Genomic DNA, 16505 nt, shown 5'->3' on the forward strand with positions numbered 1-16505 from the left:
ATTTGTGTAGATGTACAAATTTATAGTCATTGTGTTTTTTTGATTCTCTGCAATCAAATTTCAGGGGATTCAGAGAATCCATTACATAAGCTTCCATGTTACAGAGAATGTTTTATAATGATAAATTATTCTATTTCATGTAGTGTTGAAGTTCTGTTGACATTAAATTGGAAGTTTTTGAGTGATATGTTATGCTTGAAAAACTTAATATGTAGAATGATCATTTCGCTTTCACGTTAAGATATTAGAGTACTGGGTTATAATCCTACATCTTCTAATTGTCTTTCTAGATAACAATACTACGACACTTGTCAAAGTTACTCGGTGATAATGGAAAACAATTAATGGCAGATTTGTGTTATTACTACTAGAAGAAAAGGAGAACGGGCGACGAAGCTTTTTGCGGCGCTCAAATATCGCCACAATAAGCTAGTGGCACAAAACGACAATATTTTTGCCTTTTTGACCAGCACTTGGGTCCACCGAGCAATTGTCATCAGAGTTGGCGATGAACACCGAGCTGAATTAAGCCCCTCAGTTTTTACCTTCATCGTTGCCAATGAACACCGAGCTGAACACTGATTTGAGCTCGTTACCACTGTTCACGCTCTAAAATAATTGACAATGCCTAAACAAAAATTTGTATCATCAATGTATATACGTTTAGCATGAGAACAAAATTACTAAGTACAATATACAAAAATAATTTAAGCCCTAAACCTGACAGTTTGGTGAAAGTTAGTATACAATGAGGTTTCTATATTCTAATAGATCATGCAATCAATTAACAACATAGCAATCATTTCTACTTTAGTCCTTTCTTTTCCTAAAAACTACCTCAGTGTCCAACCCAAACCCGTCAACCTTTCTAGACCGAACCAGATCCGACTCATTAAACAACATCCTCAATGGTTTTATACTATACAAATCATTAGCAGAGTACTTATCCGACCTCCTAGATAACGCCACGTGTAACACACAAATTCCATCAGGCTTCAAAGTACGTTGTATCTCCCCCACAAATTTATCCGGATATAACGCATGGTCAAACACATTCGAAAATTCAAAGTTAAATGTCTTGTCGTTAAACGGTTGGTGATGAAAGTCACCCTTGATCACATTAGGCGGGTAGGGAACAAGATCCAACCCGATTGAATCGTTTACTCCAACCCGTTTCAAAGCCTCTACTTCTTGACCAACCCGAGCTCCTATACAAAGTGACTTTGATGAATTTGATAGTAGTTTTTCTTGTTTTAAATGGTTAAAGAATTGTTTGAAAACTTGAATTTTCCTGTCCCAGTCTCTAGAGGTCCATTTAATTCGGAGCCTAGGGTTGGTGGTTTTTTGAAGCTGGTGATGGATGTAGGTGTCATATGAGGTGTATCCGGGTCGGATCTTGAGGTCTTCGGATATGGGTCTTGGAAGAAATTTGTGGGATTGTAAAGAGAGAAATATGAGAAAGAAAATAGATAGGAGAATAAGAGATGCAAAGAAAGTTTTTTGTTGGTTTATTGTTTCTTTCATCTCTTAAAAAAAGTTATGATTTACATATCACCAATACATATATCAATCTCTCTGAAACACATGTTTCTGTCTCTACAAGATTGTGAGATGTGCATAAAATGTTTGTGAGAATGTGAGAAAGATGAGTTAAGAAGGAATGGACAAATGGATGATATAACAAGAAGTATGCATGATATAAATATAGTGGAAGAGTGTTGGTTGGTTTTCCATGATTATTATTTTCTTCCTATATTTTTTTTTTGGTAAGCGATGAAACCCTCCTATGAACGAGCACATTGGCTCCCCCATAGAAGGTAAAACCTCGGGTAATCAAGCCCCCCGAGCGCGAGACCTGGTACCGGGTGAATTGCGCATTATGCGCACACTCTAGTCACACTCACTTTTTGAACAATTAGAAAAATCACTATATTCTGCCTATATTCTGATTAGATAATTAGAAATGAGAAATCACTTAAGTATGACTACTTATCGTTAAGGGTTGATAATTAAGTTTTATAAAAAGTTAAGACTAAGGGTGTGTTTGTTTACCTCTTAATTGAATGGTTCAGCACTGAATGATGTAAAACATTCAACTTGTTTGTTTCTGACCTCTAAATGACATATGATGCATAATGGTTCAGTATTCAGTACTAAACCATTTAAAGTTGAACCACTCTTTTAACCACTAAGCAATAAGCACGTAAATTTTCTATAATATGATCTTCAAATCATATCTAAAACACTTAACAAACAAGTATTGAATTTTTTTTATTCACGTAACACGTTAATATGGTTATTTTAACCCATTGATATTATCAAGACCATTCTCAACCATTACATGATTTTAATGTATCACAAACGGTCACCTCAACGTTGCATCTGCTTAGTAATAGATCAATATCATACATAACATCATTTCTTAAACAAATTGGACCCACTATATTGATTATATAACACAATGTATAAGTATTAATGCAATTTTTTTTTATTATTATATTTTTTTTTTTTTTTTTTGAACAGCAAGTAAAACTTTCATTGATATAGTGAAATATTTACAAAGCCCTATAATGTATACATTATGATGTAGCATGAATTATGGATAAAAATAAGAAACGGAAACACAAAAAACATGCACGAAGAGCCATTAAACACCACGGCACTTGAATGACTTCGAGCTGGGGAGGAGCGGCCAGACAGTACCGCGAATGCGATGACAAAGTTGACAACTACAATCCAATTGGTACAAGGAATAATAACATCACCATCGCCAGCGTCGCCATTCAATATGTTTTATCATGACAAAGGAAATCACAAAGTGGTGAATGGCAATGAATAACTAGACAATGTCATCCATTGTTGCGGATGGCTAACTCAATGACTAGCCAGAATTGCCTAATATGCATACATGAAACTTTGTAGCATAAACTTTAGTTCATTTTAGTTTATGCATCAATTTATTTGATTAATTACTTATCTTCTCTTAAAATCCGATGGATATATGTTAGAATACGAGATTATAAAGAATACATTAATATGAATTGATAGATCTGTTTAAAAAGTGCTTCCTCTGAAAATAAGTTATATAGGTCATTATTATATAAATAAAAAACCTCGAAAATACTATTCCGATAGAAATTTTATAGATATTAACTAAGTAAATTGTATCAAAAGTAAAGGTTTTGTGTTAAATTTACTTTTGAGAAGTTACGCATGACTATTTTTTTTTTTTTTTTTTTTCGTGTAATCGTGTATGTTTCATATTCCATGGGATTTCTTATCATATGAATGGGCACTAATTTTGTGGATAAAGATAAAGAATTATTAAAGAAGAAGCACTTGATGATAATTGTCTTAAAGTGTTGGCAAAGTATTAGAGGTTTGTCAAGAAAAGTATACCTTGTTAATCATAGTTTAGGTAATGCTAAACTGCACTCAAAATAACCCTTTTTTTTTAAAAAAAAAAAAAAAAATTACTCAAATAAACCATTTACTCCGTAATAATCTCTCACGAATATACGTTATCATAAAAAAAATATTACAAACATAGACAGTCTTTTTGCCGAGTATACCGACGAATAGATGAAAAACATATTAGCCACTGAAAACACGCCACGTGTCTCCTACATTGATAAATCCATATGATATTTCGTCTAAACTGCCACATTGATAAATCCTTTTTACATACCCGACATATGTTGAACTTCATGCGAACCATAAGGTTCCGTCTTCTTTTGCAATTTTTTATTTTTTTCATACAAATGGTATTATTAATTTGGCAAGGTGCCATTTACAAGCACATAGTACAATTATACATTGAAATTTTTCACTTTACACAACCTTAGACATCCTACAATTTCATAAATTGGGCTCTTTTTCTTTCTTATGGTGCTTTTTAAACCAAATTTTTTTTTTAAACCGTTGGATCATTCGTACTACACTAGACGCTCCATTTTTAGTCACTGAATTTCCTTTTGAGACCGTTGAATCATTCGTACTTTTAGACATCATCATATGATCAAACATATTACCGAGGATAGTAATCTTGAGTGCAAAATTGAGGAGAAAAAGGTTAGATCTAATTGTTTAATCTTCGATAATCGTGCAAACTCGATCGAGAACTGTTTCCACGTGGGCGTTAAACAATCATATGATTAATCTGCTCAACCGGATTGAACAATTGATATCAAAAGAATCAATTCCGATCCAGGAAGTTAGAATTTGATCGGAATGAGAGAACTTAAATTTGAGAGTGAATTTTTGAAGAGTACAATTAAGGTGTGTTAACATGATAAATGAGTGACCTAAAGGGGCTATTTATAAGCGAAAAAGTTTGTTACGTGAGAGTTGCTGATGTGACACATGTACAACTCATGTGTTTTACAAACTTTCAGAAAAAGGGGCTTGCGTGACATACAGGCTCCCCATATGTGCGCACTGCCAGATATTTTGGAACTTACGTAACATGATACCGGATGTAACGACCCGACAAAATCGTCATTGACGGCGCTGTTAACTTAGGTCCCGTTACGTGGTCATAGTCCCTAAATGAGACGCGTTTGGCCAAAATTATGTCGCATTCATTTGAAACGTATGACTTACGAAGTTTTAAGTTACCAAACGGTTCGACAAAGAGTTTAAGTTTACAAAAGTAAAAAGTATATATGAAATGACTTGCGACTTAATATAAGTTGAAAATCACGATTTCTATAAATAGCGTAAGTATGTATGCTTTGAGTTGAATCCAAAGGCGCTATCACTAGCGTATGCATGTATGCTTGACCCCAATCAAGTAATCAAAGTGTGCGGAAGCATGTATCAAGTAGCCAAGTATGAACCTGAGAAACATATAGAAAACTGTCAACGAAAAACGTTGGTGAAATCATAGGTGTATTTGTAAACGTTGTTTTTGAACCACAAGATTTAGTATAAGTTGATTTTCCAAATCGTTTGCATTCCAAAGATGTTGTTTGTATGTTGTAGTGACCCGAACTTTTCCATGTTTATATATATTAATTGAGATTGATATTTACATGATTAAATGTTTCCAACAAGTTAAGCAATCAAACTTGTTAAGACTTGATTAATTGAAATATTTTTCATATAGACAATTGACCACCCAAGTTGACCGGTGATTCACGAACGTTAAAACTTGTAAAAACTATATGATGACATATATATGGATATATATATATATATAGTTAACATGATACTATGATAAGTAAACATATCATTAAGTATATTAACAATGAACTACATATGTAAAAACAAGACTACTAACTTAATGATTTTTAAACGAGACATATATGTAACGATTATCGTTGTAAAGACATTTAATGTATATATATCATATTAAGAGATATTCATACATGATAATATCATGATAATATAATAATTTAAAATCTCATTTGATATTATAAACATTGGGTTAACAACATTTAACAAGATCGTTAACCTAAATGTTTCAAAACAACACTTACATGTAACGACTAACGATGACTTAACGACTCAGTTAAAATGTATATACATGTAGTGTTTTAATATGTATTTATACACTTTTGAAAGACTTCAATACACTTAGCAAAATACTTCTACTTAACAAAAATGCTTACAATTACATCCTCGTTCAGTTTCATCAACAATTCTACTCGTATGCACCCGTATTCGTACTCGTACAATACACAGCTTTTAGATGTATGTACTATTGGTATATACACTCCAATGATCAGCTCTTAGCAGCCCATGTGAGTCACCTAACACATGTGAGAACCATCATTTGGCAACTAGCATGAAATATCTCATAAAATTACAAAAATATGAGTAATCATTCATGACTTATTTACATGAAAACAAAATTACATATCCTTTATATCTAATCTATACACCAACGACCAAAAATACCTACAAACACTTTCATTCTTCAATTTTCTTCATCCAATTGATCTCTCTCAAGTTCTATCTTCAAGTTCTAAGTGTTCTTCATATATTCTACAAGTTCTAGTTACATAAAATCAAGAATACTTTCAAGTTTGCTAGCTCACTTCCAATCTTGTAAGGTGATCATCCAACCTCAAGAAATCTTTGTTTCTTACAGTAGGTTATCATTCTAATACAAGGTAATAATCATATTCAAACTTTGGTTCAATTTCTATAACTATAACAATCTTATTTCAAGTGATGATCTTACTTGAACTTGTTTTCGTGTCATGATTCTGCTTCAAGAACTTCGAGCCATCCAAAGATCCGTTGAAGCTAGATCCATTTTTCTCTTTTCCAGTAGGTTTATCCAAGGAACTTAAGTTAGTAATGATGTTCATAACATCATTCGATTCATATATATAAAACTATCTTATTCGAAGGTTTAAACTCGTAATCACTAGAACATAGTTTAGTTAATTCTAAACTTGTTCGCAAACAAAAGTTAATCCTTCTAACTTGACTTTTAAAATTAACTAAACACATGTTCTATATCTATATGATATGCTAACTTAATGATTTAAAACCTGAAAACACGAAAAACACCGTAAAACCGGATTTACGCCGTCGTAGTAACACCGCGGGCTGTTTTGGGTTAGTTAATTAAAAACTATGATAAACTTTGATTTAAAAGTTGTAATTCTGAGAAAATGATTTTTATTATGAACATGAAACTATATCCAAAAATTATGGTTAAACTCAAAGTGAAAGTATGTTTTCTAAAATGGTCATCTAGACGTCGTTCTTTCGACTGAAATGACTACCCTTACAAAAACGACATGTAACTTATTTTTCCGACTATAAACCTATACTTTTCTGTTTATATTCATAAAATAGAGTTCAATATGAAACCATAGCAATTTGATTCACTCAAAACGGATTTAAAATGAAGCAGTTATGGGTAAAACAAGATTGGATAATTTTTCTCATTTTAGCTACGTGAAAATTGGTAACAAATCTATTCCAACCATAACTTAATCAACTTGTATTGTATATTATGTAATCTTGAGATACCATAGACACGTATACAATGTTTCGACCTATCATGTCGACACATCTATATATATTTCGGAACAACCATAGACACTCTATATGTGAATGTTGGAGTTAGCTATACAGGGTTGAGGTTGATTCCAAAATATATATAGTTTGAGTTGTGATCAATACTGAGATACGTATACACTGGGTCGTGGATTGATTCAAGATAATATTTATCGAATTATTTCTGTACATCTAACTGTGGACAACTAGTTATAGGTTACTAACGAGGACAGCTGACTTAATAAACTTAAAACATCAAAATATATTAAAAGTGTTGTAAATATATTTTGAACATACTTTAATATATATGTATATATTGTTATAGGTTCGTGAATCAACAGTGGCCAAGTCTTACTTCCCGACGAAGTAAAAATCTGTGAAAGTGAGTTATAGTCCCACTTTTAAAATCTAATATTTTTGGGATGAGAATACATGCAGGTTTTATAAATGATTTACAAAATAGACACAAGTACGTGAAACTACATTCTATGGTTGAATTATCGAAATTTAATATGCCCCTTTTTATTAAGTCTGGTAATCTAAGAATTAGGGAACAGACACCCTAATTGACGCGAATCCTAAAGATAGATCTATCGGGCCCAACAAGCCCCATCCAAAGTACCGGATGCTTTAGTACTTCGAAATTTATATCATATCCGAAGGGTGTCCCGGAATGATGGGGATATTCTTATATATGCATCTTGTTAATTTCAGTTACCAGGTGTTCACCATATGAATGATTTTTATCTCTATGTATGGGATGTGTATTGAAATATGAAATCTTGTGGTCTATTATTATGATTTGATATATATAGGTTAAACATATAACTCACCAACATTTTTGTTGACGTTTTAAGCATGTTTATTCTCAGGTGATTATTAAGAGCTTCCGCTGTCGCATACTTAAATAAGGACGAGATTTGGAGTCCATGCTTGTATGATATTGTGTAAAAACTGCATTCAAGAAACTTATTTTGTTGTAACATATTTGTATTGTAAACCATTATGTAATGGTCGTGTGTAAACAGGATATTTTAGATTATCATTATTTGATAATCTACGTAAAGCTTTTTAAACCTTTATTGATGAAATAAAGGTTATGGTTTGTTTTAAAATGAATGCAGTCTTTGAAAAATGTCTCATATAGAGGTCAAAACCTCGCAACGAAATCAATTAATATGGAACATTTTTAATCAATAAGAACGGGACATTTCAGTTGGTATCCGAGCGTTGGTCTTAGAGAACTAGAATTTTGCATTAGTGTGTCTTATCGAGTTTGTTAGGATGCATTAGTGAGTCTGGACTTCGACCGTGTTTAGTTGAAAAATGATTGCTTAACAAATTTTGTTGGAAACTATATATTTTTAACATGTGAATATTATGTGATATATTAATCTCTTAACGCGTTTGATATTATGTGATAGATGTCTACCTCTAGAACAAGTCTCATTGACTCACCTAATAATAATGAAGAGTCAAATGTAAATTGGAATGATTCGTGGACTGATTCACAAGTTCCCGAAGAGGAATCGGAAGAAGAGTCGGAACCGGAAGAAGAATCGGAACCGGAAGAAGAATCGGAACCGGATGAAGAAATAGAACCGGTGGGGGAAATAATAAAATGGTTAAGTAAAAGAAAATCCTCAACCAACCGACCAAGGTTAATTATGGTCAATGGTGTTTCCGCCAAGGAAGCAAAATATTGGGAGGATTACCAATTCTCCGATGAATCGGATTCCGACGAGAATTCCGATGATGTTATAGAAATTACCCCAACTGAATTTAAAAAGGCAAAAGAAAATAATAAGGGAAAGGGCATAAAAATAGAGAAATCTAATTCCAACCCCGATGAACTTTATATGTATCGTCAACTTACCATCAAGAACCGCTACCCACTACCGAGAATCGACGACTTATTTGAACAACTACAAGGCTCGTCTGTTTATTCAAAGATTGACTTACGTTCCGGGTATCATCAAATGCGGGTGAAAGAAGATGATATTCCAAAGACTGCTTTCAGAACACGTTACGGTCATTACGAGTTTATGGTCATGCCGTTTGGTTTAACTAATGCACCAGCTGTGTTCATGGACCTTATGAACCGAGTGTGTGGACCATACCTTGACAAGTTTGTCATTGTTTTCATTGATGACATACTTATTTACTCAAAGAATGACCAAGAACACGGTGAACATTTGAGAAAGGTGTTAGAAGTATTGAGGAAGGAAGAATTGTACGCTAAGTTTTCAAAGTGTGCATTTTGGTTGGAAGAAGTTCAATTCCTCGGTCACATAGTGAACAAAGAAGGTATTAAGGTGGATCCGGCAAAGATAGAAACTGTTGAAAAGTGGGAAACCCCGAAAACTCCGAAACACATACGCCAGTTTTTAGGACTAGCTGGTTACTACAGAAGGTTCATCCAAGACTTTTCCAGAATAGTAAAACCCTTGACTGCATTAACGCATAAAGGGAAGAAATTTGAATGGAATGATGAACAAGAGAAAGCGTTTCAGTTATTGAAGAAAAAGCTAACTACGGCACCTATATTGTCATTGCCTGAAGGGAATGATGATTTTGTGATTTATTGTGACGCATCAAAGCAAGGTATCGGTTGTGTATTAATGCAACGAACGAAGGTGATTGCTTATGCGTCTAGACAATTGAAGATTCACGAACAAAATTATACGACGCATGATTTGGAATTAGGCGCGGTTGTTTTTGCATTAAAGACTTGGAGGCACTACTTATATGGGGTCAAAAGTATTATATATACCGACCACAAAAGTCTTCAACACATATTTAATCAGAAACAACTGAATATGAGGCAGCGTAGGTGGATTGAATTATTGAATGATTACGACTTTGAGATTCGTTACCACCCGGGGAAGGCAAATGTGGTAGCCGATGCCTTGAGCAGGAAGGACAGAGAACCCATTCGAGTAAAATCTATGAATATAATGATTCATAATAACCTTACTACTCAAATAAAGGAGGCGCAACAAGGAGTTTTAAAAGAGGGAAATTTAAAGGATGAAATACCCAAAGGATCGGAGAAGCATCTTAATATTCGGGAAGACGGAACCCGGTATAGGGCTGAAAGGATTTGGGTACCAAAATTTGGAGATATGAGAGAAATGGTACTTAGAGAAGCTCATAAAACCAGATACTCAATACATCCTGGAACGGGGAAGATGTACAAGGATCTCAAGAAACATTTTTGGTGGCCGGGTATGAAAGCCGATGTTGCTAAATACGTAGGAGAATGTTTGACGTGTTCTAAGGTCAAAGCTGAGCATCAGAAACCATCAGGTCTACTTCAACAACCCGAAATCCCGGAATGGAAATGGGAAAACATTACCATGGATTTCATCACTAAATTGCCAAGGACTGCAAGTGGTTTTGATACTATTTGGGTAATAGTTGATCGTCTCACCAAATCAGCACATTTCCTGCCAATAAGAGAAGATGACAAGATGGAGAAGTTAGCACGACTGTATTTGAAGGAAGTCATCTCCAGACATGGAATACCAATCTCTATTATCTCTGATAGGGATGGCAGATTTATTTCAAGATTCTGGCAGACATTACAGCAAGCATTAGGAACTCGTCTAGACATGAGTACTGCCTATCATCCACAAACTGATGGGTAGAGCGAAAGGACGATACAAACGCTTGAAGACATGCTACGAGCATGTGTTATTGATTTCGGAAACAGTTGGGATCGACATCTACCGTTAGCAGAATTTTCCTACAACAACAGCTACCATTCAAGCATTGAGATGGCGCCGTTTGAAGCACTTTATGGTAGAAAGTGCAGGTCTCCGATTTGTTGGAGTGAAGTGGGGGATAGACAAATTACGGGTCCGGAGATTATACAAGAAACTACCGAGAAGATCATCCAAATTCAACAACGGTTGAAAACCGCCCAAAGTCGACAAAAGAGCTACGCTGACATTAAAAGAAAAGATATAGAATTTGAAATTGGAGAGATGGTCATGCTTAAAGTAGCACCTTGGAAAGGCGTTGTTCGATTTGGTAAACGAGGGAAATTAAATCCAAGGTATATTGGACCATTTAAGATTATTGATCGTGTCGGACCAGTAGCTTACCGACTTGAGTTACCTCAACAACTCGCGGCTGTACATAACACTTTCCACATCTCGAATTTGAAGAAATGTTTTGCTAAAGAAGATCTCACTATTCCGTTAGATGAAATCCAAATCAACGAAAAACTTCAATTCATCGAAGAACCCGTCGAAATAATGGATCGTGAGGTTAAAAGACTTAAGCAAAACAAGATACCAATTGTTAATGTTCGATGGAATGCTCGTAGAGGACCCGAGTTCACCTGGGAGTGTGAAGATCAGATGAAGAAGAAATACCCGCATCTATTTCCAGAAGATTCGTCAACACCTTCAACAGCTTAAAATTTCGGGACGAAATTTATTTAACGGGTAGGTACTGTAGTGACCCGAACTTTTCCATGTTTATATATATTAATTGAGATTGATATTTACATGATTAAATGTTTCCAACAAGTTAAGCAATCAAACTTGTTAAGACTTGATTAATTGAAATATGTTTCATATAGACAATTGACCACCCAAGTTGACCGGTGATTCACGAACGTTAAAACTTGTAAAAACTATATGATGACATATATATGGATATATATATATAGTTAACATGATACTATGATAAGTAAACATATCATTAAGTATATTAACAATGAACTACATATGTAAAAACAAGACTACTAACTTAATGATTTTTAAACGAGACATATATGTAACGATTATCGTTGTAAAGACATTTAATGTATATATATCATATTAAGAGATATTCATACATGATAATATCATGATAATATAATAATTTAAAATCTCATTTGATATTATAAACATTGGGTTAACAACATTTATGTAACAGACTGAAACCCGGGCTAGTTGTAAGTTGTCTATTTTTGCCTTTAGGGTTTGTGCTTAGTCTTAAGTGCTTTTTATTTTAATTATTTTATTAGTATTTTAATATAATTGTGTTGTGACCAGTTTGTGACAAGGGTCCCAGAACAGGTTTGTTTATTTTATTTGGACCTCGTTTGGGTTACCTAATCTTGTGCGAAAGATATCAGATAACTGGTAAATACCCGTGTGTTGTGGGGTATGAGGTTTTAACCCTAAATTAAGTGTGAGACCAGCTAATTTCCTCTCAATTGCTCCTGAACCTTCCTCTCACTCACTCTCACCTAACTTCACCTCCTTCAAACAACCCTAAATCATTTGATCTCGAATTAAAGCTTGATTTTGGTGTCAAATCGTTCCTTATGTTGTTGTGATTCTAACAAGGTAAAGTTTATCTGATTTCGTGATCAAATCAGTGTCAAAATGGGTGTTTTAGTCAAGTTTTATGAAAGTGGGTTTTGATGTCCAAATTGGTTCAATTTGTTGTTGTTTGTTCATAAAAGTTGTGGGTTTATGTTTCTAAATGTTTAGTGTAAAAGATGTAACCAGTTTTGAGGTCAAAAACGTGTCCAAAGTTAAGATTTGGTGATTTTGGGTTGAAACCCGTCACTTTGCTGCTGTTGCAGCTGATGAACTACCTTCGGCCGATGGTCATTGACCATCGACCGATGGTGAGGACGATCGGCCAATGGACGAGACCATCGACCGATGGTGTATGATTTCTGACCAGCGGATGTAATTTTGACGATCGACCGATTGGGGGAGACCATCGACCGATGGTGTGTTGAAGATCGGCCGATGGATGGGACCATCGACCGATGGTCTTAGACAGTGAAAATTTTACTAAGTGTTGATTTATAGCCGTTATGCTGTCCGTGTATTTTTAAGATTTTCAGGATGTAAATTTTGAAAGTGCACAAGTGTTAAGCATGAAAATTTTAGCGGACGCATTTTTTTTTACAAATTTACTATAATTCGCTGTCAGTGTGTCTAATCTTGATGGGAACACTATTCTAACTTGGTTTTTGCTGTTCTCAGGAGAAAAGGACAAGGAGGAAGCTCAGAAATAATAACTGAGCAGTTGCTGGTAATTGGTGAGTGGGTCTATCTACGGATAGAGTTTAAGTAGCATATGAAATGTCCCGTTCTTATTGATTAAAAACGTTCCATATTAATTGATTTCGTTGCGAGGTTTTGACCTCTATATGAGACATTTTTCAAAGACTGCATTCATTTTTAAACAAACCATAACCTTTATTTCATCAATAAAGGTTTAAAAAGTTTTACGTAGATTATCAAATAATGATAATCTAAAATATCCTGTTTACACACGACCATTACATAATGGTTTACAATACAAATATGTTACAACAAAATAAGTTTCTTGAATGCAGTTTTTACACAATATCATACAAGCATGGACTCCAAATCTTGTCCTTATTTAAGTATGCGACAGCGGAATCTCTTAATAATCACCTGAGAATAAACATGCTTAAAACGTCAACAAAAATGTTGGTGAGTTATAGGTTTAACCTATATATATCAAATCGTAACAATAGACCACAAGATTTCATATTTCAATACACATCCCATACATAGAGATAAAAATCATTCATATGGTGAACACCTGGTAACCGACAATAACAAGATGCATATATAAGAATATCCCCATCATTCCGGGACACCCTTCGGATATGATATAAATTTCGAAGTACTAAAGCATCCGGTACTTTGGATGGGGTTTGTTAGGCCCAATAGATCTATCTTTAGGATTCGCGTCAATTAGGGTGTCTGTTCCCTAATTCTTAGATTACCAGACTTAATAAAAAGGGGCATATTCGATTTCGATAATTCAACCATAGAATGTAGTTTCACGTACTTGTGTCTATTTTGTAAATCATTTATAAAACCTGCATGTATTCTCATCCCAAAAATATTAGATTTTAAAAGTGGGACTATAACTCACTTTCACAGATTTTTACTTCGTCGGGAAGTAAGACTTGGCCACTGGTTGATTCACGAACCTATAACAATATATACATATATATCAAAGTATGTTCAAAATATATTTACAACACTTTTAATATATTTTGATGTTTTAAGTTTATTAAGTCAGCTGTCCTCGTTAGTAACCTACAACTAGTTGTCCACAGTTAGATGTACAGAAATAAATCGATAAATATTATCTTGAATCAATCCACGACCCAGTGTATACGTATCTCAGTATTGATCACAACTCAAACTATATATATTTTGGAATCAACCTCAACCCTGTATAGCTAACTCCAACATTCACATATAGAGTGTCTATGGTTGTTCCGAAATATATATAGATGTGTCGACATGATAGGTCGAAACATTGTATACGTGTCTATGGTATCTCAAGATTACATAATATATAATACAAGTTGATTAAGTTATGGTTGGAATAGATTTGTTACCAATTTTCACGTAGCTAAAATGAGAAAAATTATCCAATCTTGTTTTACCCATAACTTCTTCATTTTAAATCCGTTTTGAGTGAATCAAATTGCTATGGTTTCATATTGAACTCTATTTTATGAATCTAAACAAAAAAAGTATAGGTTTTTAGTCGGAAAAATAAGTTACAAGTCATTTTTGTAAAGGTAGTCATTTCAGTCGAAAGAACGACGTCTAGATGACCATTTTAGAAAACATACTTCCACTTTGAGTTTAACCATAATTTTTGGATATAGTTTAATGTTCATAATAAAAATCATTTTCTCAGAATAACAACTTTTAAATCAAAGTTTATCATAGTTTTTAATTAACTAACCCAAAACAGCCCGCGGTGTTACTACGACGGCGTAAATCCGGTTTTACGGTGTTTTTCGTGTTTCCAGGTTTTAAATCATTAAGTTAGCATATCATATAGATATAGAACATGTGTTTAGTTGATTTTAAAAGTCAAGTTAGAAGGATTAACTTTTGTTTGCGAACAAGTTTAGAATTAACTAAACTATGTTCTAGTGATTACAAGTTTAAACCTTCGAATAAGATAGCTTTATATGTATGAATCGAATGATGTTATGAACATCATTACTACCTTAAGTTCCTTGGATGAACCTACTGGAAAAGAGAAAAATGGATCTAGCTTCAATGGATCCTTGGATGGCTCAAAGTTCTTGAAGCAAAATCATGACACGAAAACAAGTTCAAGTAAGATCATCACTTGAAATAAGATTGTTATAGTTATAGAAATTGAACCAAAGTTTGAATATGATTATTACCTTGTATTAGAATGATAACCTACTGTAAGAAACAAAGATTTCTTGAGGTTGGATGATCACCTTACAAGATTGGAAGTGAGCTAGCAAACTTGAAAGTATTCTTGATTTTATGAAACTAGAACTTTTGGAATTTATGAAGAACACTTAGAACTTGAAGATAGAACTTGAGAGAGTTCAATTAGATGAAGAAAATTGAAGAATGAAAGTGTTTGTAGGTGTTTTTGGTCGTTGGTGTATGGATTAGATATAAAGGATATGTAATTTTGTTTTCATGTAAATAAGTCATGAATGATTACTCATATTTTTGTAATCTTATGAGATATTTCATGCTAGTTGCCAAATGATGGTTCCCACATGTGTTAGGTGACTCACATGGGCTGCTAAGAGCTGATCATTGGAGTGTATATACCAATAGTACATACATCTAAAAGCTGTGTATTGTACGAGTACGAATACGGGTGCATACGAGTAGAATTGTTGATGAAACTGAACGAGAATGTAATTGTAAGCATTTTTGTTAAGTAGAAGTATTTTGATAAGTGTATTGAAGTCTTTCAAAAGTGTATAAATACATATTAAAACACTACATGTATATACATTTTAACTGAGTCGTTAAGTCATCGTTAGTCGTTACATGTAAGTGTTGTTTTGAAACCTTTAGGTTAACGATCTTGTTAAATGTTGTTAACCCAATGTTTATAATAACAAAAGAGATTTTAAATTATTATATTATCATGATATTATGATGTACGAATATCTCTTAATATGATATATATACATTAAATGTCGTTACAACGATAAACGTTACATATATGTCTCGTTTCAAAATCATTAAGTTAGTAGTCTTGTTTTTACATATGTAGTTCATTGTTAATATAATTAATGATATGTTTACTTATCATAATATCATGTTAACTATATATATAACCATATATATGTCATCATATAGTTTTTTTTACAAGTTTTAACGTTCGTGAATCACCGGTCAACTTGGGTGGTCAATTGTCTATATGAAACCTATTTCAATTAATCAAGTCTTAACAAGTTTGATTGCTTAACATGTTGGAAACATTTAATCATGTAAACATCAATTTCAATTAATATATATAAACATGGAAAAGTTCGGGTCACTACAGTACCTACCCGTTAAATAAATTTCGTCCCGAAATTTTAAGTTGTTGAAGGTGTTGACGAATCTTCTGGAAATAGATGCGGGTATTTCTTCTTCATCTGATCTTCACGCTCCCAGGTGAACTCGGGTCCTCTACGAGCATTC

General features: G+C 33.6%; 1 protein-coding gene across 1 annotated transcript; it reads right to left on the minus strand.

The window, feature by feature from the left end:
* Positions 1-743: 743 nt before the first annotated feature.
* On the minus strand, positions 744-1655 carry LOC139845481 (uncharacterized). The gene has a single exon (XM_071835729.1). It carries the CDS (start codon positions 1522-1524, stop codon positions 811-813), a length of 714 nt encoding a protein of 237 aa, XP_071691830.1. The 5' UTR covers positions 1525-1655; the 3' UTR covers positions 744-810.
* Positions 1656-16505: the final 14850 nt, after the last annotated feature.

This window comes from Rutidosis leptorrhynchoides, chromosome 4 (genome assembly GCF_046630445.1).
Source record: "Rutidosis leptorrhynchoides isolate AG116_Rl617_1_P2 chromosome 4, CSIRO_AGI_Rlap_v1, whole genome shotgun sequence".
In the NCBI taxonomy this organism is placed as follows: Eukaryota; Viridiplantae; Streptophyta; class Magnoliopsida; order Asterales; family Asteraceae; genus Rutidosis; species Rutidosis leptorrhynchoides.